We start from the raw sequence: 23338 nt of genomic DNA, 5'->3' as shown, positions 1-23338 counted from the left end.
GAATTAACCGAATTAAATTAACAAAATAACCCTAGAAACCGCACATTTTTGCACGTGCATGCATGCGCATACGGCACCCGTAACCTATAACGTCTTCCCGCGGCCCTGCATCGCCGCGTCCTGGACCCACAGTGAACACACACACACAACCGTAATAATGTTTTCTTAGTGTACACGGCCCGTAAATGAAAGTCCTTTAAGTTTAAGCACGTTCTCTGTGTGTGTGCCCTGTGCCAGACGGCAACAGTCGAACAGAGTGGCTCTATGGATTCTATACCTCAAGCCGAATCCTGGAAGCCACAGTAAATCTCACGTCCCTCGTGTCCTGTCAGCTACGCTGGCAAAACATCATTGTTGATCAGGATGTCCACCTGTTGCCTGTCCTGACACTTCTACTGTAATTGGTCATCCACACGGGAATGGCCAACATAATAATTGGTGGGGCAAAAAAAATCAACTTCATGGTGTTAATAATTATAATTTGTTTACATCAAGCCTGATTACCTTGAGGTATAAGTGCATTGGACGTGTACCCTAGCGTCCCTATATTCTGGGCATGTCATAAATGGGCAACATTTGGCGAAAATAGGCCAACATCTGGTGTAGAGCACTGTTTCCCAAACAGTGGGTCGGGATCCATGTGTGGGTGCGAACCAATTTTTATGTGTCGCGAGTATGAAATATCCCCCTTTTTTTTTCTTCTTTTTTTTATTACTATTTTTATTTCAAAAGATTAAAAAAAAATGTCATGCATTAAAAAGAAGAAATTCAATGTTTTTTTCAAAAGAATTTCATAAATTCCACAAATGTAGCTTTCAAGCGGAAGTGAAAATAGCCGATCTACAATCACACAACACGTGCTTATAGCTCTGCTATTTTCACTTGTTTGGGTCCCGGGGCGGGGAGACATCAAAATGTCTCTTTTGGGTCACAGGCTAAAAAGTTTGGGAACCACGTAGTGTAGAGTTAAAAAAAAGAAGGGGGACCAAGTATAGACCCCTGGGTCACCCCGCCGCCGGTCAACTAAGTACACAGTTTAAGACTTAAGTGGTTAATGATGTTCTTCTGGCGTTGCCATGCCTGGCACCCCGGTGGATTAATCAATGCACAGAGAGGCTACAGAGGCATTACTCCACTGATCCACGTCAACCCCCTGAGTCAACCCTCCTCACCTGCTCCATCTGTGGCTCCAGGATCGCTGCTCTTCACAGCCTCATGGAGATGCACCGCTGCCAACTACTACTAACGTGTTTCCCACATAATCAATGGCAAAACATCTTTTTTTTTCAACGGCATGGATTAAATTACAATATGTCCACATTGAGGCATTGAATGCAGCCACTGACATTTCAACAACACAGTTAATCCATTAAGAGCTGGATCACATCTCTGTCATTTGGCTATTCAAAAATAGCAGATATACAAGCTCATAGCGCTGTATGAGCTTGTAGATCTGCAATTCAACTAAAATAAAGCATTTGAGTCATGAATGACTCACTGCCAAAACAGCAATAATTCAGGAAATAACCAGTATCCTTCTGAATAGGCTTAATTCACGTGACGTCAGTTCACTTCCGGGTTTAGTGTTAGTGGTGATGTACTGGGATTTCTCCGTCAGGCTAAACAGTGTGTCTCCAGAACAAAGCCAGCAACTATTCGTGTTTTATGGTAAAGTAAATTCTACTACTGTTTTCTGTTTTATCATCTTGTTTTCTTGATTGAACTATCGTTTTTTTACATTTTAAAATTCGGAAATTGCCTTAGATTGGGTTGAGAATGTATGCTAGCAATGCTAATAATATTAGCCCTGCTGTCTGCCTGCCTGTGTAACACTTTTTTTTATTATTTTCTTTTTTTATAAATGATGAAGTGGCGATGCCAGGGTGTAGGTTTTGTTTTAAAACTACAATGTATTTGTAATCAGATATAACATTAGTGTATATCCATTATAACCCAGTGTGTTATCCTTTGTATCTCACTGTGTGTGTACATATAGCTATAACCAAATGAACCCGACGTATTTTCAGTGGTGGAAAGTAACTAAGTACATCTACCCAAGTACTGTACTTAAGTACAATTTGTAGGTACTTTTACTTTACTGGAGTATTTCCAATCATTACTTTTACTTCTACTCCACTACATCTCAGAGGCAAATATTGTACTTTTACTCCACTGAAATTATTTGAAAACTTTATTAACTAGTTACTTTGCAGATTTTGATGATTATTACAAAACATACATTAACCACATTACACCTTAATACTTCTACAAGCTTGTGAGCTTGTAGATCTGCTATGGGACATTCTGCATAATGAGTATACTTTCTACTTTTGGTACTTTTTAAGTACATTTTGATACCAATACTGTACTTTTACTCAAGTACATTTTGAATTCCAGACTTTTACTTGTAACAGTGTTTCTACATTGCAGTATTGATACTTTTACTTAAGTAAAAGAATTGCGTACTTTTCCACCACTGCATGTTTTAACATCCCTGTGAAATAAGAGATGATTAGGAAATAACCTGACTTGATGCATTTCATGTTTACATGCAGATCTGAGAAGTTGAATGATAGACAAGTAGAGTATTTTATCAGGCGACACTATGGAAATGATATTGCATGATTTCAAAGCCTAGCTCTCATGAAATAATTTGTGAAGTTGCCAGAGCACTTATGCTCAGCTAAGGTTTTCGTTGTACACCTGCAACAACTGATTATTTACAACTGATTACTCCTTCCTTCAAGGTACCGGGCAGGACTGCATGACAGTGGTGTGTCCTCCTCCCTGAGCCAAGACAAGGTTTAACCTACCTCAACTATACAGGTATATGAATTGTTTGATTAACTGATAGAACGATAGACAAGTCAGATATTTTTTGAGGCGACACTATGGAAATGATATTGCATGATTTCATAGCCTAGCTTTCATGAAATAATAATTTGTGAAGTTGCCAGAGCACGTATGGTCAGCTGAGGTTTCCGTTGTACACCTGCAACAACTGATTATTTACAACTGATTACTCCTTCCTTCAAGGCACCGGGCAGGACTGCATGGCAGTAGTGTCGTCCTCCCTGAGCCAAGTCTGAACTTGACCTACCTCAACTATACTGGTATATGAATTCTTTGATTAACCACTAATAAGGTACATGAATCCTCAGTGGATACTGGATATCGATAATTTTTTATCATGTTTCTAAAAATGTATAGTCACTCACCATACTGACTCTTAATCTCCTGATTGATTACGTTATTAACATTTAGAAAAAGGTACAGTGGTACGATTATACAGTGAAGCTAAAAGGATAACACAAAAAAGCCCAGAGGACTTGTTTCCATTGCTGCCATTGTATCACTGGAAAGATTGTTCTCAAAATCTTAATCTAAACCATTTCCATGCAGATCATTATTGTTGCTATTTCTTTTCAGATTATGGAATTCACCAAGTCCCTATCACATCTGCCGCAAATGAGGTTCAATGATGTTGAACGACTTGTTGCCAAGTTTTCCCATACACCAGGTTCCAAACAGGAAAAAGGCTACAAGTTCTACTTCGAACAGTACCTGTTTGATTTTGAAGGTAAAGTGCTTTTGTCTTTTTTTATGTTGTCTTTCTGTTTTCCAAAATAAAAACATTGCATATAGCATACCATATTATTGATCAGGTTACTGTAGCACCACCTGCAAACTAACACCTTTCCATACTACTGGGGTAGTGGTTCTGAAATGTATAGGCCTACATATTAAGCCGTGGACCCCCATCTGAATAGGTTTTGTGCCAGGGACGCTGCAGAAGAGAAGATTTGTGTAAAAGTTTTTCATAATAATTCTTAAGATTGTAAGTACATATTTGAAGATAGCAGATCTACAAGCTCACGGCGCTGAGCTTTATAGTGGTTAAACTGATTTTGATACTATATTCATTAATTTTGCTGGCGACCCCACTTTGAAAACCACTGAGCTATAGACGAATCCACAGACGCGCTGTCTGCAGGCCGTCATAACTGCTGTGTCAAGCGGCTGCCGCTCCGCGACACTGCAGTTATGACGTGTCTGTGGAATCGTCTATAGAATATGTATCATAAAATATAAGTCAGTAATATGCCTGGTTAATCTTGCACACTTCTTCCCAAACAATGGAACACAGTCTCTAATGTAGTTGATCATGGTGTGGCGGTGAGAGGACGATGTTACCGGTCAATGAAGAAAAATGAGGAAGCTCACTACCTACAGGTTTCTCAGATTGTTAACCTGCAGATGGTTTTCCTGCAGATGGTTTTCCTGCAGTTGGTTTTCCTGCAGATGTAGTTCCCTGCGTTTGCAGATGTTTTTCCTGCAGTTTCCTGCGATTGCAGATGAGACTTTGCAGTGTTCCCACAATGTTGCATGTACTTCAGTGTGTTTCTCAGTCTGTCAATGATTTGTGTAGCTAAACTCCCCAAAACAACTTCATACATATAAGACATATATTTAAAAACATTAGTGTCTTTTTTTGGTGGACAAATAAAAGACTGAGAAAGATTCTGTGAGATCCAAATATATTCATTGGGCCCAGACAGCTGGCGTAGCCGTCTGGGCACCTACAGTAGGCTGCTAATGCCGCCTGACAGCGTATCGCAGGTTCGACTCCCGATCCCGACGACCTTTGCTGCGTGTCACTCCCCATCTCTCTCTCCCCATTTCCTGTCAGTCTACTGTACCTATCAATAAAGGCAGAAAAAGCCACAAAAGATACATACTGTATATTCAAGTTTAAGGGTTGTTCACACCAAGCAATATAACTATAACGATAACTATTGTTCACCATTGTCTATTATAGTTATGATGTGGACACTGGCATCCACTTGAGATTGAACTTTTTTTTTGTGCTTGGTGTGAAAGGCCCTTATATACGGTATACACTCAACTTTTGATGTGTAAATGTAACGTGCACAGCAACAACACTCATTGTTATTTCCCTATTAACAGGTGACACTTTCGCAAAAGGTTCCTGTGGAACTGGAAAGCACGTCATGCTCTTGCGCTGCGGGCAAGGCACTATGTAACCACATAGTTGCACTGCTTTTTCAAACGGCACACTACAGGTACGTCCCAAAAAGTTCATTAAAAAAGTGAAACTTTCATATATTCTAGGTTCATTACACATAAAGTGAAATATTATATGACATGAATGAATGAATAAATATAGGGAAAAAACGTTTCAACAATATACATTTTTTTGGGATGCCAGCACACAGAGGAAGGCTTGACGCAGAAGACCTTGGGGTGCTGGCTATTTTTCACATTTTATGAGTCTTTTTGAGCTGTGCACCTGGCAAGTTGTATCTAAAATGTACTGAGTGCTTGTTTTTCGTTTCTGTTATGTACCTGTATAGTACCCTAGGAGTCAAGTCTGTGCCATTGCCTCTGGCATGCACCAGCTCCCTGCAAAACTGGCACCGGCCACGTACACAGGTCAGATATGGATTTTTGTTTGATGTTGAACAAGTTCAACCGTTTGTATTGTCTTGTCTATTCATTATTCAACATTATTATATTATAGGGTATTGCACCAGAGGCGACAAATGACATGGAGGTGCGGAAACCAGTGCGAAGGACAAAAGACAGTGTCAGGACCGGTGTGAAGTGCACACTGTACAGAGCATATGCTGGTGAGTATGAGAATGAGCTCCCACCTGTACAATAATTCTAATGCATTTCTAACATACATTAAATATACCTTTCTTTAGGAATTTATGATTTATTATTAGTACCAGGGTTTGGCGGAACCCTTTTTTATAAAATGCAATATTTCAGGGACAGTTTGCATGTAAATGAAGAAGAAAGGCCAGCACTCACAAACGAGTCTTTCTGAACTTTTTAGTCATAATATCAAGGCCTGTGCCATGATATATAATGACAAAGTTCAGGACTTGTTTGAGTGCTGGCCTTTCTCTTTATTTACATGGATTTCTGTTGAACCGTGCACCTGGTAAAAATAAAGGAAAAGTGTATTGGACTGAATTGTGCACGTTTTGTTTCCTCCTTTGGCAGTTTTCATTACAAACATGTACAGGGAGGTGATAACTTATAAGTGTAGGTGTCTGCTTTAGTGTAGCCTCGATCTCCAGACTTTTATTGTTTAGTTTTGCTAAAAAATAAAAGCCTGGACCATCGCGTCGGTGTACCCGGTATGAGGAAGTGTTCATTTCCCCAACCAACCAGAGTGCAGTGGGCGTCGCTCGTAATGTTGTGTTAACGGGGCGGGGGTTGACGGACAGATCGGTGAACCAATGGGATCAGGCGCAATCTCTCTCCGGCTCTATACACCCGTCCCTCTATACACGAAATCAGGAGCGTTGGGGCAGCCTAGCTTTAGTGTAAAAGAGCAGGTGTCATAATATTATGATAAATCTAAATTTGACCTCTCTCCCTTTTTTCTGTCAGGGCCACTTCCAGATACAGATGTCTTGGCAAGCGGGGAGAAATTAAAAGACCGGCGTCCACAACCCGGCATTTGTAAACTGCTCCATGGGCTTAAGGACCTTCAGATGGTCGATTCAAAATTTGGTCCAGTGCCATTTGGGTCTGTTCTGTCTTATCAGTGCCCTCCTGAAGTAAGCAGAGACATTATTAAACATCCTGGTGGCCCGGAGTTCCCTCTGTTGCCTGTAGATGGTTACGCCTATACCTGTACATCTTCAACAGCTTTTCAGCCCAGCTACAAGCAACAATGCCACTTGGACAGCTTACAGGTGTCAAGGGAGGTGTCTGCTTCTATTGAAACAGAAACCCGCCAGCAGTCCGAATGCAAGCTGTGGACCGAGGTACGCAAGCCTAGACTTACAGCCAGCAGATTCCGGGAAATATGCCATGTTCGTGGGGAGTCGTCCGCAAAAGCCTTGGCAGCCCGCATTCTAAAAGGAACTCCACAGACAGCGGCCATGAAAAGAGGACTGGATCTGGAACCTGAGATACTGAGGCAATATGCAGACTTTCTTGATGTATCTGTGACACAGTGTGGGATCATAATCCACCCTGACGCACCTCACCTTGGAGCTAGCCCTGATGCTAAGGTCTATGACCCAAAAGTAACACCACCATTTGGGCTGGCTGAGGTAAAGAGTTGTGATGTTGAATGCAAGGCACAAGTTAAACACCTTAACACAGTACAAGGCAAGGCCTACCTTAAAAAGAACCACAAATACTATTATCAGGTTCAAGGTCAACTAGCCTTAAGTGGTCTTCAGTGGTGTGATTTTGTCACAGATACTCACACTGAATACACAATTGAAAGGATTTATAGGGATGAGGAGATTATCCAGTCAATGCGACAGAAACTTGATGAGTTCTATTATAATGTGTACATGGATGTCTTCTTAACCTGTAAACCTAAGTAAATGTACTCAAGTTTCTTACTTTACCTGCGTTTCTCTCTTCTACTTTTCCGTTCGGCTGTTCCCTTCAGGGAGAATCATCTGCCTCATCACACTGTCCTCATCACACTGTCCTCTGCATCTTCTTTCTAGTATTTAAAATCCTCCACCTTCTGTAATACTTTATATACTTGGGCGATTTGAAAATAGACGATCTATAAGCCCACAATGTGTTGTGTTGAGATGTGTCTACATTGAACATGGGACATTCTGCTTAATCGATCGGTACTTTTACTTTTGGTACTTACTTTTTTGATGCCCGTAGATTTGTCCTTTTATGTGGTATGCAGGCGTGTCGTTGCCCGTCCATCTACAAGTGCTATGTTTTCTAGTCTGCAACCATACAGTAACCCACTTTCAACCTGCCATCCCTATTTTGGACATGTTACTATAGTATAGGTGAATAAAACACTAGGCATAAAGTATTTGTGACAATCTGTGTGATATTAAACATATGTTTGCAACATAAGTTTGTTTTTCAATCACTTAATCCAAAATGTGTAATGAAAAAAAATTGCCATTTTGACAAGTTGAAGTTTAACAGGCCTTTTACTGGACATAGTAATTTTACAAACAATACAACTTAAATTTGTAAAAATGTATACATTCAACATAAGCAATGTTACTTTTCAGGAAATGGATCCAGTCAATACATCCAGTCAATACTTCTCATTGGCTCAATATTTATAAAACCCAGACTTAACCAATTGAATAAAATAAATCTACAACCTCAACACGATTGTAGATATGCTACTTTCGTACAACATTCTTGCATGATGACAATTTATGAGAACACATTGAAATGTGGAGATACAAGATTCCTGAATGACAGTGATGATGTATTTAAAGTCTCTAGTACCACACAAAGATAACATTTTACCCTTTTTTCTTAGATGTCGAAATTCATGAAATGTATCCATGAACATTTGCAAAAAGAAAAAAACAATGCAGAAAAGTCCCTACCTACCTAAGTTAATCCTGCTTCATTGACCACTTACTGGTTGGATTTACATCATATTTGCACAGATTGTCTACAGGTAGGACCCCAACACCCAAAACAACCAGAAAGATATGTCAAAATATTCTGTATTGTGAATCAGCAGGATTTTAGGCTCGTAGGCCTTGTTAAATATTATAGATGTTTCTTTTTTTTTCAGAGTTACTTCTATTCCTAATATATTACTGTAAAATGCCTGCAAACAAAATGACTGCTTACTAACAGGACATGTATTCTGATACCATGTTTTTACCCACTTCATATTCATGTGGAATCTAAGGATATTTCTCAGGTAGGCCAAATATCCTGATGCCTCAAAACAGATGGAATGACAAAATATAGTTCTATAAGCCTTCTATGGTAGCCAGACTTAAAATGCAGTATGGGCTAAGTAGAATACACTACTGTGTGCCATTCTTAATGAATAATCATCAATCAGCAGCTTATTCTCAATTTCATTACTTTCATTGAAATTTCATTTCAGTCAGTCAGGGGGGGGACTGACTGACGGGGGCCAAACCGTTTTCCATAAGCTGCTGATTGATGATTATTCATTAAGAATGGCACACAAAAAGCGTATTCTACAGCATGTACTTAAGCCATACTGCATTTAGGTTGTATGGGCTTATAGAAATATATTTTGTCATTCCTGAGGCTTTGAGGTGTAGAGATATTAGGCCTACCTGAGGATCATAGATTCCATATGAATATGAAGTGGCAGGGTAAAACATGGTATCAAACTGTATTCCCTGAAGCAGTCATTTTGTTGTATTTGTAGGCATTGTACAGTATTAATAGATCAGGATTAGAAGTAACTCTTTAGTAACTCTAAAAAAAATGATGCCTTTAACCAGGCCCAAGAGCCTATAAAACCCTGCGGATTCACAATACAAGCCAATTTTAACATATTTGTCTGGTGGCTTTGGGGTGTAGGGGTCTTACCTGTAGACAATCTGGGCAAATATGATCCCTTTTTCATGCAAGGTGGGGGCAGTTCTGCATTTTCTTGGTGCAGAAATTTTATTGAAGAATTTCATGACCTTTGCAGTCAATGTAAATAGTTTGATGGTTGATAGTTAGATGACAAGTCAAAGTTATGAAAAAACAAGGTCAGGTTTTGTTCTACCTCCGACCAAAATCACAAGTGAATATTCCTATTTCTGCCTTGAATAAGGCCTTATATTATATAAAGGTGCTGCTGGACACTACCTGTACGAGCATCTGTGTATAAGTACAGTGTGAAAACAACCAGCGTGTAGAAAATGAACTCCCTATTTCAGGGTAGGTGTGTTTTTGCAGTGGTGAGCCACTTCATGGATGAATTTCATGACTTTTGCAGTAAAAGTAAAATTTGGGACAATCCATTTCACGAAGAGGACATCTTAAAGATATGGGGAAAAAAAACAATGTCACATTTTGTTTTACCGCTCAAGGGTCCTTCTGGCCGATCTTCAAGGTCACAACATTTTTCTGTTCTGGCCCCACAGTGGTTGAATGAACCTCTTCAGGAAACACTACCCTTCCTCTTCGCCTTGCCTACTTGTTAACTAGTTGTACAAACTATTGTTTTATTGGATCTTGTTTATTCTATACACTTATTTGGTTTAGCACTTGCTCATTTGCATTTGATTTTCCTATTTTGCCTCATCTGTTTATGAAAGTAGGTAGCTGATATATTGCACTTTTACTTTAGCGCTAGGTATACTCTTGGTTGCTTGTTTTAGAAGAGAATGCACTTAATACTTCTGGTGATTAGTAGTTTTGTTCCCTACCTATGTTGAATGCACTTATTGTAAGCTTTGGATAAAAGCGTCTGCTAAATGACTGTAATGTAATGTACCCCTGATAGAAGAGTAGGACCAGTATTACTGGTGAATATTCCTCAGAAAAGTCCACTTTTTGCTATTTCCACCCATAATAAAGCCTTATATAAAAGGCTGTAGACCATCTGTGCAAGTATGATGTGAAAACAACCAGCAAGTAAAATGAGAAAGGATTGGCTTGGAACGCCCTATTTCAGGGTAGGCGTTTTTTTGCAGTGGTCACTTAATGGATGAATTTCATGACTTTTGCAGTAAAAGTAAAACTTCTGACCATCCATTTCAGGAAGAGGACATCTTAAAGACATGAAAAAACAATGTCACATCTAGTTCTACCCCTGATAAAGAGTTGGACCAAAGTTAGAAGTATATATTGCCCAGAAAAGTCAACTTTTTGCTATTTCCGGCTATTTAAGGCCTTATATAAAAGGCTGCTGATTCACAATAGAACCACATATTGGCATATAAAATATATATCTTTTGTTACTTTACACCACTGGTATTTCTGCATTAATTAAATACAAGTTCTATCAATTCTGAACCTGGAGACTGGCAAGTCAGCCACTGCTGGCTTTAGTAATATATTTTTTAATCAAAGATTTGCAGCGGACAAAGACAAGTCTTGTGACGGACAAGTTTGTCCGTGTACGGTATCCTTAGCGTGGCAGGAAATCACACACTGGTTTGTTTACACAAGCCACCTGGCTGGTGCCGTGCCAATAAATGCATAAACTTCTTATTTAGTCTACACATTTTTACAATATTGGAGCATGTAAGAATGTCTCATATTACAGCAACAATACATTTTAATCTAAATCTAAAATAATAAAAAAAACATGTACATTCCCATATAATGTTTTCTATAGCTACAGGGAGCCACAAGGGAAGGGCTAAAGAGCCTCATGTGGCTCCAGAGCCGCAGGTTGCAGACCCCCGGCTTGGGGGAAAGGTGACTTCAGACTGGTTTGTCCCCTTTGATATCCAGAGGCCCCTGATAGTTAGACAAGATGCAACAGATGCTCCACAGCTGGTTGACTGAACCGGTCATAGACAGAGGAACAAGTCCATCCCAAACATGGTATTCCTTCACTCTGCGTATGGCCCTCTCTACCAAAATTCTCAGACGGGCGATAGCCTGGGTCTTATGGGTGTCCTCTGTGCTGAGCTGAGCTGATCTCTTCAATGGAGGGATAATGAGAGTGGCCCCCACGTCGGACAGCATCTTCTCTATCAAGAAACCCTTGTCAGCCATTACTCCATCTCCGGGCTGAAGTAACCGTAACAGCTGTGATTTCTTGGTTATTTCTATGTCAGAAATGGAGCCAGTGTACAGTTTTGACACAAATGTGACTACCCCACATGGGGAGATTCCAATCAGCCCTTTAAAGGTGGTGTGGTTTTTGTAGCTGGAAAAGGTTTCTGATTGAAGTGAGAGGGAGGATGCGGTTTCACAGCGTATCTCTGTGCAGTCTATTATGACTCTGACTTGAGGGCAGTAGAGCTGGAACTTGTCAGGCATTGTAGATTGCACTTGCTCTCTTGTCATCCACAACGGTAGTGAGCCAAGAACCAGAAAAAGGTAGCTAGTCCACGTTAAGATGATGCGACTAACAGTAGACTGGCTGACCTTAAATATGGAGGCCAATGTTCTCTCATGAAGCCCAGCTGCAACACGACAGAGAAACATGAAGAACTCATCAATGAGTGGGAGCTTGCGATGAGGGCTACAGGTAGGTTCATCTTGTGTCGTTCGCTGTGCCTTGGACCAGTAGACAAGTTTTGAAGCAGAGGGCTTAATTGACTCCCAAAACACCATAAAAACCTCCTTTGAGCTGAATCTGGTGTAATAACGGAAGTCATTATCTGTGACACAATACTGGAAAATCACCGGCTGCTGCACATCAACTTTCAGCTGACCGAGTTCCATTTCCAGGAGTAACACTTTAAGCTCCAACTCCCGAATTCTTCCAGAGGCAGTGTCCAGTTTACCTTAAGAGGAAGAAAAAGCATACATATCACTAATCCATCTATACATTTTACAATCTAATACACTACAAGTCTTTAGCACGCCTACTTTTCAGCTCAGGGACAGGTGTATTGGTGGAGCAGACATTAAACATAAATCACCTGCAATAACTGTTCGGTCAAGGACCTTCCTCAAATGCCTTGACCGAAATATTCAATTATTCAATCCTTTTTTACAATATTATTAACTAACTGCCATGTATCTTTTCTGTAAGACAACATGTTTTTACATAGTATGTTTTGTAATACTAACCAGGAGATGGCCGACAGTCATAATCATGATCTTTGGCCAATGCACCTGCAGTGCCTTGCCTCCTCTGTACTGTCTCCTGCCCACTGCCCACTGTCCTCTGACCGCTGAACTGTCCCCTGTCTTCTGGATTGTCCTCTGTCCTCTGGACGGCTCCTTGACCTCTGCAGGCTGTGCTGTTCCCTGGGACAGACATCTCTGCAGAGTCATCCAAGACAACAGCACACAGACGCTTGTGTGCTCGCTGGAAAACTGGCACCCGAGGTTGTGAACCTTTCCCTAGAAGTGTAAGAAAATGTTGACACACTTTATTGTGATGATTTTAGGTAATAATTTGTCACACCCAAAAGATATCCCAAATATCATAGGGTAAGTGATATTTTTTTGGTTAAAACTAAAAGTTTTTTTTGGTGAAAAGGTTAAAGCTCTAAATTCTCATAGTAGCCTACTCATTGCTATAGAGTGCTTAGTAACAGGGGTCTCCTGGTCTCTCCAGCTCTTTAATAAACAGAAAATACTAGCAGGTAGGTTGCAAATTTCAGGAGAGAGTACCAATTTATTAGCTTAAATGTTATAGTGTTCCAGTTCCATTGGATAAAATCGGTAGCCTTATCTGAAAATACATTTTCTGTTTACTAAAGAGCTGGAGAGACAGGGAGACCCCTTTTACTGAACAAACACCTAATATCAGCTAGTTAACACCTATTTTAACAAAGCAATATCACTTAACCTAACTTTAACATAACAAGTCAATGTGAACTTTGTTGTAAAAGACTAATAGGTTTAACATTGTCGTGTGTTAATTACCCCATTCATTCCAGTGGAATCTAGAAGGCACTGCTCCTGGTTTAATGTGAGTGCGTCCGTTGATTTTGGTGGACTTCTTTAGATCCCCAGGATCAAAGTGTTCACTGCACACAAAGGTGCTCCCACGAGCTATTCTAAATGTTGGTCCCACATCTCGCTTGATCGCAATCACCCATTTTGCACGTAGTGCTTTATCCACAGGGAACTCGTGGAAGCTCATATGGGGGGATTTGCGTTTGTTGTTAGCGCAGTGAGGAACACTACAGTGGTGTGACATACTGCTGTTGAGAGAGAGAAAAGGGCAACAATGATTTATCTCTAAGGTAATGTTAGCATTGATATATGGCAAGTATATATTGCAATAAAAAGCAAATGCTAAAAAAAAGTTGCCTAAATGTGTTACACGCACAATACATGATAAACAATAATCAATATCCAGTATCCACTGAGGATTCATGTATCTTATTAGTGGTTAATCAAAGAATTCATATACCTGTATAGTTGAGGTAGGTCAAGTTTAGACTTGGCTCAGGGAGGACGACACGACTGCCATGCAGTCCTGCCCGGTGCCTTGAAGGAAGGAGTAATCAGTTGTAAATAATCAGTTGTTGCAGGTGTACAACGGAAACCTCAGCTGACCATACGTGCTCTGGCAACTTCACAAATTATTATTTCATGAAAGCTAGGCTATGAAATCATGCAATATCATTTCCATAGTGTCGCCTCAAAAAATATCTGACTTGTCTATCATTCTATCAGTTAATCAAAGAATTCATATACCTGTATAGTTGAGGTAGGTTAAACCTTGTCTTGGCTCAGGGAGGAGGACACACCACTGTCATGCAGTCCTGCCCGGTACCTTGAAGGAAGGAGTAATCAGTTGTAAATAATCAGTTGTTGCAGGTGTACAACGAAAACCTTAGCTGAGCATACCTGCTCTGGCAACTTCACAAATTATTTCATCAGAGCTAGGCTTTGAAATCATGCAATATCATTTCCATAGTGTCGCCTGATAAAATACTCTACTTGTCTATCATTCAACTTTTCAGATCTGCATGTAAACATGAAATCAGGTTATTTCCTAATCATCTCTTATTTCACAGGGATGTTCAAACACGCAGTGGTGGAAAAGTATCAATACTGCAATGTAGAAACACTGTTACAAGTAAAAGTCTGGAATTCAAAATGTACTTGAGTAAAAGTACAGTATTGGTATCAAAATGTACTTAAAAAGTACCAAAAGTAGAAAGTATACTCATTATGCAGAATGTCCCATAGCAGATCTACAAGCTCACAAGCTTGTAGAAGTATTAAGGTGTAATGTGGTTAATGTATGTTTTGTAATAATCATCAAAATCTGCAAAGTAACTAGTTAATAAAGTTTTCAAATAATTTCAGTGGAGTAAAAGTACAATATTTGCCTCTGAGATGTAGTGGAGTAGAAGTAAAAGTAATGATTGGAAATACTCCAGTAAAGTAAAAGTACCTACAAATTGTACTTAAGTACAGTACTTGGGTAGATGTACTTAGTTACTTTCCACCACTGAAAATACGTCGGGTTCATTTGGTTATAGCTATATGTACACACACAGTGAGATACAAAGGATAACACACTGGGTTATAATGGATATACACTAATGTTATATCTGATTACAAATACATTGTAGTTTTAAAACAAAACCTACACCCTGGCATCGCCACTTCATCATTTATAAAAAAAGAAAATAATAAAAAAAAGTGTTACACAGGCAGGCAGACAGCAGGGCTAATATTATTAGCATTGCTAGCATACATTCTCAACCCAATCTAAGGCAATTTCCGAATTTTAAAATGTAAAAAAACGATAGTTCAATCAAGAAAACAAGATGATAAAACAGAAAACAGTAGTAGAATTTACTTTACCATAAAACACGAATAGTTGCTGGCTTTGTTCTGGAGACACACTGTTTAGCCTGACGGAGAAATCCCAGTACATCACCACTAACACTAAACCGGAAGTGAACCGGAAGTTGTCTGACGTCAGCGTGAATAGGGAGTTCGCGATGTCGAAAACTGATGGCAAAACTGATACAAATCTTTTCTGGATTCAAATTCAAAAATAGCAAAAGCAGCAGATCTACAAGCTCAAAACGCGTCGCTTCACGCCATGCTTCGAGCTTGTGGATCTGCTACTTTGGATGCTTTGATGTGATGCTGTAGTATGATCAAGTAGGACGTTAATTTACGAAAAAACACAAACAGTATGGAGATAAGAGGTTTACACCCGACAGTGACAATATAATTATATATAAACATCCCCATCTGACCTAAAAAAAAAAGATGGATGATGGAGGCAGTGATGGTGGAGAGTGGAGAGTGGAGACCAGTTGGGTAAGTGATGATGCCATATATTATCAGGCCACTAATGGGCAACAGAGTAGCTCTGCACATTTATGGAGCGGAAAATAAAAAGGGCTTAAGCATAGGCTACTAGATGGAAGAGGTTATGCATTCGCACTAGTAGCCATCCAGCTACTGTATGCCAAAAAAAGATAGTTGCTAATGGGATCCCCAGCTAAATGTGGTGCTGCAGCAGCCGCACCACGACAAGAGATGGAAACACATTATTGTGACACCACACAAACAGATGAAAAACATTAGTGACAGGATTCATGAATGGATGGATAGATAGAGGCTCTACTTACAGTACATCATCCTCTATAGGACTTTTAGCTGGGAGGGACAGGCATTCCAAATGGATAGTAGAATAGATAGAATAGTCCACACTCGTTTTTTTTTTTGGTCATTATATTTACACATACGTGAAATGTGTCCTCTGCATTTACCCATCCTATAACTACTAGGAGCAGTGAGCGCCATTCTACGGCGCTCGGGGAACAATTAGCGGTTAAGAGTGACACGCATCGACACATTGCTGGCCTGGCCTGGAATCAAACCTGGGACAACCTGAGCCTCTGGCTCTCCGGGCGGGCGCTCTAACAACTCAGCTATGGCCGCCATAGTATGGCAAGTCCATGGAGGTTCTGTCCCTGAGCTCCTCAGAATAACATTTAATCAGATTTAATTAGAAAGAAATCAGCAGAACCTACAGTCACTGGGATTGTTAAAACAGTACAGACTTCCTAGAAACTCGCAGTGATGCATTTGTTCTCAGCAATCATCATCTTTTTTAGCTATTTTAGCTGTTCTCTCACTTTTGAAATAGTTTTTTCTTAAGCACCCATGGAATTACAACAGTTAGTTGCAAATGTTACGTTATTTTTGTAAATATCCACCACCAGTTGGTTTGCTTGCAGAACAAGTTCATTATGTTGCAGCCTAGCTGCTATCAAACTCACAACAAGTCGCATTGCGACACGTTGTGAGCTTGTAGATCGGCTATTTTCAAATATCCGACACTCATGTGGCCTATAGTCGCTTCTTTTTGGCTTGTTTTCATAGACCTAGTTGCTTATTTCTCGCGCAAGATCTGGCAACACTGGTGCATTCCAAACACAGTAGAGAAAGACCCAGTCATGATTTCATTGTTGAATGCATTTTTACAGAACATTTTGAGGCATTTCCTGTCCAGCTGAGCTGTTGGCCACTCGGCATGATGAGTTCCACCTGTGGAGAAAGGCAAGCAAATGTTGGGTGTTATCATGATGGGAAGTGCAATACATTTAAGGGCAAGTGCAATACCGTGTTTATTTATGTATTTATTGTATGCTCTATTCATGGTGTGCTCTATCTAATACACCCCTTTGAATGGTATAGTCCAGGCTGGCTCATTAGCTCAGCTGGACATAAAATGCTGCCACTTGCCAGAGAGTTGACCGAGGCTGCTGAGGGTGAAGAGCTAAAATTGGTGTTCTTGTCCCTATTTGTAGTTTTTATGGTGAATAAATACACCTTTTTGGTTGAACAAACTTCATATGGCTCTGTATGGTCCTCTTAACACACATGCTTAAATAATGTACAATGCTGCATTACCAACATGATTGTACCTACTTGTACAGGTACAGTTTGACGTTATGTTGTTTGGCTATTGCTAATGCTCCTTGTTCAGTCCTAAAATAAATAAATAAATCATAGACACGCAACAGCAGAACGTTGTTTGATTTGCTGCACTTGCACATATGCTATTTGTTTACATTCTATTAGGCTACTTGGCCATATTGAGCTGTCATATGGACTTGTTATTGGCATGCAGTTCACAACTGGCATTTGGCTAGTGTAAACAATTTAGATTTGGCTAAACGATTTAGATGGTGTTTTCTGTTCTTCCCTCAGAGGCTAAAATCGCATAAGCCTGAATGTTAATATGTCTACAGTTCTGTCAGTTTGCTTGCTGAAAGTGTGTTGCCAGATTTTGCGAGAGAAATAAGCAGCCAGGTCTATGGAAACAAGCCCCCCCCCCCCCCCCATTCTGTTCAAATTCAAATACATATTAATTTGGGGGGTCCTTGACCTGAACATGTTTGAGAAACACTGGTTTGAAGTCATATCCGACAGTTATGCCAATATATGGTCATTTGCATATATGGGACCGACCGACTTCAAACTCGGCACGCGCATCGGCAAGGACTCGGGGTAGTGCGGTGCCCACCGTCGAGTAGTTTGGATATCCAGAGTAGTCCAGAACCGCCGATCCAACCAATATCAGGAAGGAAGCCCAAAAAAAACAATATTTACAAGCGACTTTACAGAAAAACAAGCCCAAGTCACTTATAATAAGCGGACATGGCAACACTGCCTTTAACCACTTGAGCCCCAGCATCCCTATTCTGGGGGGATACATTAACCAAAATTAGATGATCTACAAGCTCACATCACAGATCGACACATTTTGGAGAAGTCATTTTTCTGTAGTGGGAAAATGAGCCCACCAAGTAGCCTAATAGCAACTCATGTCCAGTTTACCAAGTAGGCCTATAGGGGATTTAAAAAAGTGTTTAACAAAGTAGTAAAAATACCCCATCTGCAACACAGTGAAGGGACTCACAACTCACAGTTATGAGCTTGTAGATCAGCTATTCTTTGCTGATTTAACCACCCTCTAAACTTCAGTTGGACCTAAGTTGACTCTGCACTGATTTTGTCCCCGTCTATCTACACCAAATCCCTTCCTCTAAAAATAGCCGATCTACAAGCTCACAATGGGTCGCAACTCATCACAAGCCTTTAGATCGGCAAATTTTGGCTAACGTTCCCCTGAGAATATTGATGTTGGGGTTCAAGTGGTTAAAAAATTGCAATCTTTGAAAAAGATTTGAACAATTCTGCCTGTCACTGTCTGTACATGAATGAAATGCCTCCGATAGTTACAGCATTGTTGAAAGATAACTGCTTTTCTATTGTCCTTCTCTGCCACAGAATAGTGCTGGCTAATGAGTGCACCCATGTTACCGAGTTGAGTCTGCTAGCAAACAGTAATGGGGCTGAAACTCCCTGGAGACCAACACTCTTCACCAAGACGGCCTTATCTCCTAAGAGTCAAGCTCGCCTGGAGTGGGTGAGTGCAATTTTAGACACTAATTGTAATTAATTGTAGTCCATTCAAATTCATATTTTTTTCCTTTGCACTTGACATGGCAGATGCATGAAAGCAAGCGGTTATTATTAGTCTTCAAACGGCAGCTGAATGCAAATTAAAGAAGGACTTGTCTTGTACGCAATAAATTGAAGTGATAACAACAGTGGTACCTAACTGGATATCAGTGGTGTAAAGTACATTGACTCAAGTACTGTACTTAAGTAAAATTTTGAAGAGTTTTTACTGTATTGAAGTATTACCAATTGTCTATACTTTTAATTCTACTCCACTACATCTCAGAGGCAAATATTGTACTTATAATCCACTACAATTATTTGAAAACTTTAGTTACTATGCAGATATACATTATTATTATATATATTATATTATAAATTATTATTATATTATATATTATTATAAAACATACATTAACCACTTTAGCCCTATTTTATACCTAGGCTATTTGAAAATAGCCGATCTACAAGCTCACAACGCGTCGCATCGTGACGCGTTGTGAGCTTGTAGATCTGCTATTTTCAAACATTTTAGTACTTTTACTTTTGGTACTTTAGTACATTTGACACCAATACTTTTGTACTTTTACTCAAGCAAAATGTTTTAATTCCGGACTTTTACTTGTAACACAGTACTTCTACATTGCAGTATTGATACTTTTACTTAAGTAAAACCTTTGAGTACTTTTTCCACCACTGCTGGATATCCCTGTAAAAGAGCCAATAATGGATGGAGGACTAGAGTCTAGACTGACTCGATATTTATACATTTTCTTCTTATTCACATTCCAACGCACGCACGCACACCAGTTTAATAGAACCAGCCAGCCGCTCTGCCATAGTTAACAGCAACAGACTGTCAATGTTCTCTTTAGGGCTACGCCAAATACCCCCCATAGCTCCCTTTCATAACACTGCCATTCCAATTCTCTATATCAGCACAACACACTTGTATACAGAATCAATATCACTCCTGCTCTCGGCCATTATAATGCGGAATGAAAAAATAACCCCCCCATTGATCTTCATCTCTTTTCTATGCCTATACATCCGTGACCCAAATCTCTCTTCTCCTCCACCATTGGAATCCTTCCAATAGATCCCATAGATTCCCACGACAAGCCGCAATTAACAGTATTTACTCTCCGAGGCTGCACACAACAATGCCGCCGTGCACAGCTGAGTGGGTCCGTATGAGCTCATCAATTTAAGAAATACTATAGCGGAAAAACAATGACAGCTGGGCCTATAGTGGTCGATGCTCTCTTCATGCTGGAAATACGATGGGATTTATTCCTGCTGTGTGAATGGCTGTACGGGCTAACGAGTGAAGTCTGATTTACACTTGGTTACGGAGCCTCTGTCTCGCACAAAAAAGGAAAAAAGATTGCTGATCCTCGACGCGTTGTGTGAGTTTGTAGATTGGCTAATTTTCGACGCGCCAGACACCGGCACGCGACTAGCTATAAACCAGCAGGCATGAGGGGGGATGAATCTCTTGCCGCGATATTATTGTATTTCATTTTCTTTCTGCATAGGGGGAAAACAAAACTTTATTTCACCACGGAAAATAATGAAACTCGGGAATGAGAGATAACCTTTAATGGTGTGTGTGTGTGAGTGCGTGCGTGCGTGCATGCGTGCATGCGTGCGTGCGCACCCACGCTCACTAGCCATTAATCCATTAAGACCGGGAAAGAATCTGTGTCATTTTTTGATTTCATAGCACGGCACCGAGTGCCGTTTTATGAGCTTGTAGATCTGCTATTTTTTTTTTTATTGTTAAAGTTTGTGCAAATCTTTGAATATATATATTTTAAAGCAAACACTTGTACCTCAAATCTTTGGAAAAATTTATATTTCTATATCAGTGGTTCTCAAACTTTTCCATGTCAAGGACCCCCAAAATTATATGTATTTGGCCACGGACCCCCATCTGAAAACATGTTGTTCCATCGACCCCCATGAAGCAAAGATTCAAAGGTTCATGATTTTTCTAAAATAGCAGATCTACAAGCTCATAGCACGGCACTCGGTGCCGCGCTATGAGCTTGTAGATCTGCTATTTTTGAATAGCCCAAAGACATCTTAAAATGACACAGATGCGTTACCGGTCTTAAATGGTTAATGGTGCATGTGTGTGTGTGTGTGTGTGTGTGTGTGTACCGTGTGTGTGTATGTGTGCACCCACGCTCACTAGCCATTAACCTGCAGGAAAATAAGACGCAATCCATGAGTCACCACCAAAACAATTTTGTTTCAATTAGGTTAGTGTGGAATAAAAGATTGTTTTGGGAAAGTAATTTGCAAGCAATGAACGTAATATAATTTCAAGGAGGGGGAGCTGTGAGTTTCGCACAAATGTAATTCAAGAAACAGATACAGATAAGAGATGGCTTGATTGCAGACGCTGTGCTGAGGGCAATATGTTAAACATGTATATATACAGTATGATGTATTGTTGTGATATAATGGAAAGAGAAAAATGCCATTAGACATTTAAGTGGCAATATCCTTGACATATAGGATTACATAATATGACATAAATTGTGTCTATTTAGATGGATGTTAGTTGTGTTATTCAGATGTATGTTTGTAACCTGTTCACTATGTGTTTTATTTAGATAGATAGATGTATGATGTTTGCTTGTCCACGGATGCTGATGTATGCACGTTGTTTGATCACAAAACACGATACGTTGCTTGACAAACTCGGCCAATTTAAGGGTGCAAAGGTTAATTTGGTTTCTATACATTATTCATTAAGTTGTTGAATTGTGATATTATCGAACATATCTCCCCAAGCATGTATTTAGTTCAGTCTGACCACCAACCGTCATTGGGGATATCAAAAGCAGAGGCGTAGAAGAATTCCTCCCCCGTCCCCCCCAAAGCAATTCAAAACCCTGGCATTATGGAATCGATAGAATAAAGAAGAAGTTATCGCATGCATGTGTGTCTATAGGAACTGCTGTGGCCAGGAGGGAGTTGTTAGAGATGTTACGTGTGTCTGTCTTTGGGGGTCCTTTGAGAAATCAAAGATAAGGGCAGTACATCCTGGGGAGAGAGAGAGAGAGAGAGAGAGAGAGAGAAAATGAAAAAAAGAAGAGGAGGAATAGCAGTGGTGGAAGAGGTAGGCTACTCAGATGTTTTACTTAAAGTAAAAGTAGCATTACCACAAGTACTCTGTTATACAAGTAAAAAGCCTGTACTCAAAATGTGACTTGAATAGAAGATCTCGTGGAGCGTTGTGAGATTGTATTTTCTAACAGACAAAGTATAAAATAGGGCTTAATTGGGTAAGGTACTGTACTTTTTGTATTAATAATCTACATCTACAAAGTAACTAGATATGGTTTTCAAGTAATTGTAGTGGAGTAAAAAGAACAATATTTGCCTCTGAGATGCACTGGAGTAGAAGTACAAAATATAGATTTATTTATTTTTTAACATAGTCAAGTTAAAGTAAAAGTGCCTACACAACAGCACTTGAGTAAATGCACTTACTTACTCTTCCCCACTGAGGAATGAGTAAATGTACTTACTTACTTACTCTTCCCCACTGAGGAATGAGTAAATGTACTTACTTACTTACTCTTCCCCACTGAGGAATGAGTAAATGTACTTACTTAAGTTACTTACTCTTCCCCACTGAGGAATGAGTAAATGTACTTACTTACTTTCTCTTCACCACTGAGGAATAGGAATTGACAGAGAGAGAGCGAGGCTATCAACTGAGAGCGCTAACACCTGTTACAGTTTGTATGAACAGCTGTCACTATGGCAACCTCTGGGGTGAAAGGCTAGTGGTGGGGCTGCAGGCGTGTGGGGTCTGATTGCACTGGAGGTATTAACACCTAGAGCCCCGACCCATGGCACGTCTTTGGGTCCGATTCCCAAGTCAAATTAAATGTAAGATTAGGATATATACCAGCAGCGGACCTAATACAGTACTGTACATATAATCTCAAAGTGGTTTTCGATGTCGCCTGGAGACCTGCGTTGTTGCATCATCATATCCTTCTCCCTATATCTGCCCTCGGTTTTCTGTCTGTCCGTTTCCTTTCAATACGTAGCTTCCAGGCGGTAATGCATTTAGTTCTGTTTCTTTAGCATGTGTGTCTGCCTGCCTGGCAAGTTCAGCATTCTTCTTTGTACTGTATATAAAAGGGACATTCAGGTTGAACCGCATGTACCATGCACCTTCCTAGCCCGCCTAACCCATTAAGACCATAGGACCCGATTCTATACAAAATGTCCTCAAAATCCTTACAGTTTTCTGAAAATCATATGTTTCTATATCAGCTGGTGCTCAAACTTTTTCATGTCAAGGAAGGACCACCCAAAATTATATGTATTTTGCCGTGGACCCCCATTTCAAAATATTTTGTCCTCCATTTTGTCCTCCTTTGGACCTCCAGAAGCAAAGATTTCAGTTAAAAATGTTCGTTTAAAAATAAATATATATATATTCAAAGATTTGCACAAATCTTCA

General features: G+C 39.9%; 2 protein-coding genes across 3 annotated transcripts; one reads left to right on the top strand and one right to left on the bottom strand.

Annotated features, from left to right (window-relative positions):
- The first annotated feature begins 1575 nt into the window (after positions 1 to 1575).
- On the top strand, positions 1576 to 7825 carry LOC308078172 (uncharacterized protein). The gene is made up of 8 exons (XM_080419297.1): positions 1576 to 1668; positions 2748 to 2826; positions 3037 to 3113; positions 3430 to 3580; positions 4969 to 5084; positions 5376 to 5454; positions 5543 to 5651; positions 6427 to 7825. Exons 4-8 carry the CDS (start codon positions 3479 to 3481, stop codon positions 7377 to 7379), a joined length of 1359 nt encoding a protein of 452 aa, XP_080275423.1. The 5' UTR covers positions 1576 to 1668; positions 2748 to 2826; positions 3037 to 3113; positions 3430 to 3478; the 3' UTR covers positions 7380 to 7825.
- Positions 7826 to 10939: 3114 nt separating this feature from the next.
- On the bottom strand, positions 10940 to 15299 carry LOC308078045 (uncharacterized protein). 2 transcript variants are annotated; one of them, XM_080419104.1, is made up of 6 exons: positions 15217 to 15299; positions 14095 to 14173; positions 13808 to 13884; positions 13315 to 13595; positions 12511 to 12786; positions 10940 to 12221 (listed from the first exon to the last, which is right to left on the bottom strand). In XM_080419104.1, exons 4-6 carry the CDS (start codon positions 13589 to 13591, stop codon positions 11188 to 11190), a joined length of 1587 nt encoding a protein of 528 aa, XP_080275230.1. In that variant the 5' UTR covers positions 13592 to 13595; positions 13808 to 13884; positions 14095 to 14173; positions 15217 to 15299; the 3' UTR covers positions 10940 to 11187. The 2 variants fall into 2 exon arrangements, with proteins under 2 accessions (XP_080275230.1, XP_080275231.1); XM_080419105.1 differs by having other exon boundaries at positions 13315 to 13592.
- Between the last annotated feature and the right edge of the window lie 8039 nt (positions 15300 to 23338).

The sequence above is a fragment of the Gymnoscopelus braueri genome (assembly GCF_963280865.1).
Source record: "Gymnoscopelus braueri genome assembly, chromosome: 22".
Lineage (NCBI taxonomy): Eukaryota > Metazoa > Chordata > Actinopteri > Myctophiformes > Myctophidae > Gymnoscopelus > Gymnoscopelus braueri.
The sequence above is the reverse complement of the archived record's forward strand: the minus strand, read 5'-3'. Positions and strand labels throughout refer to the sequence as shown.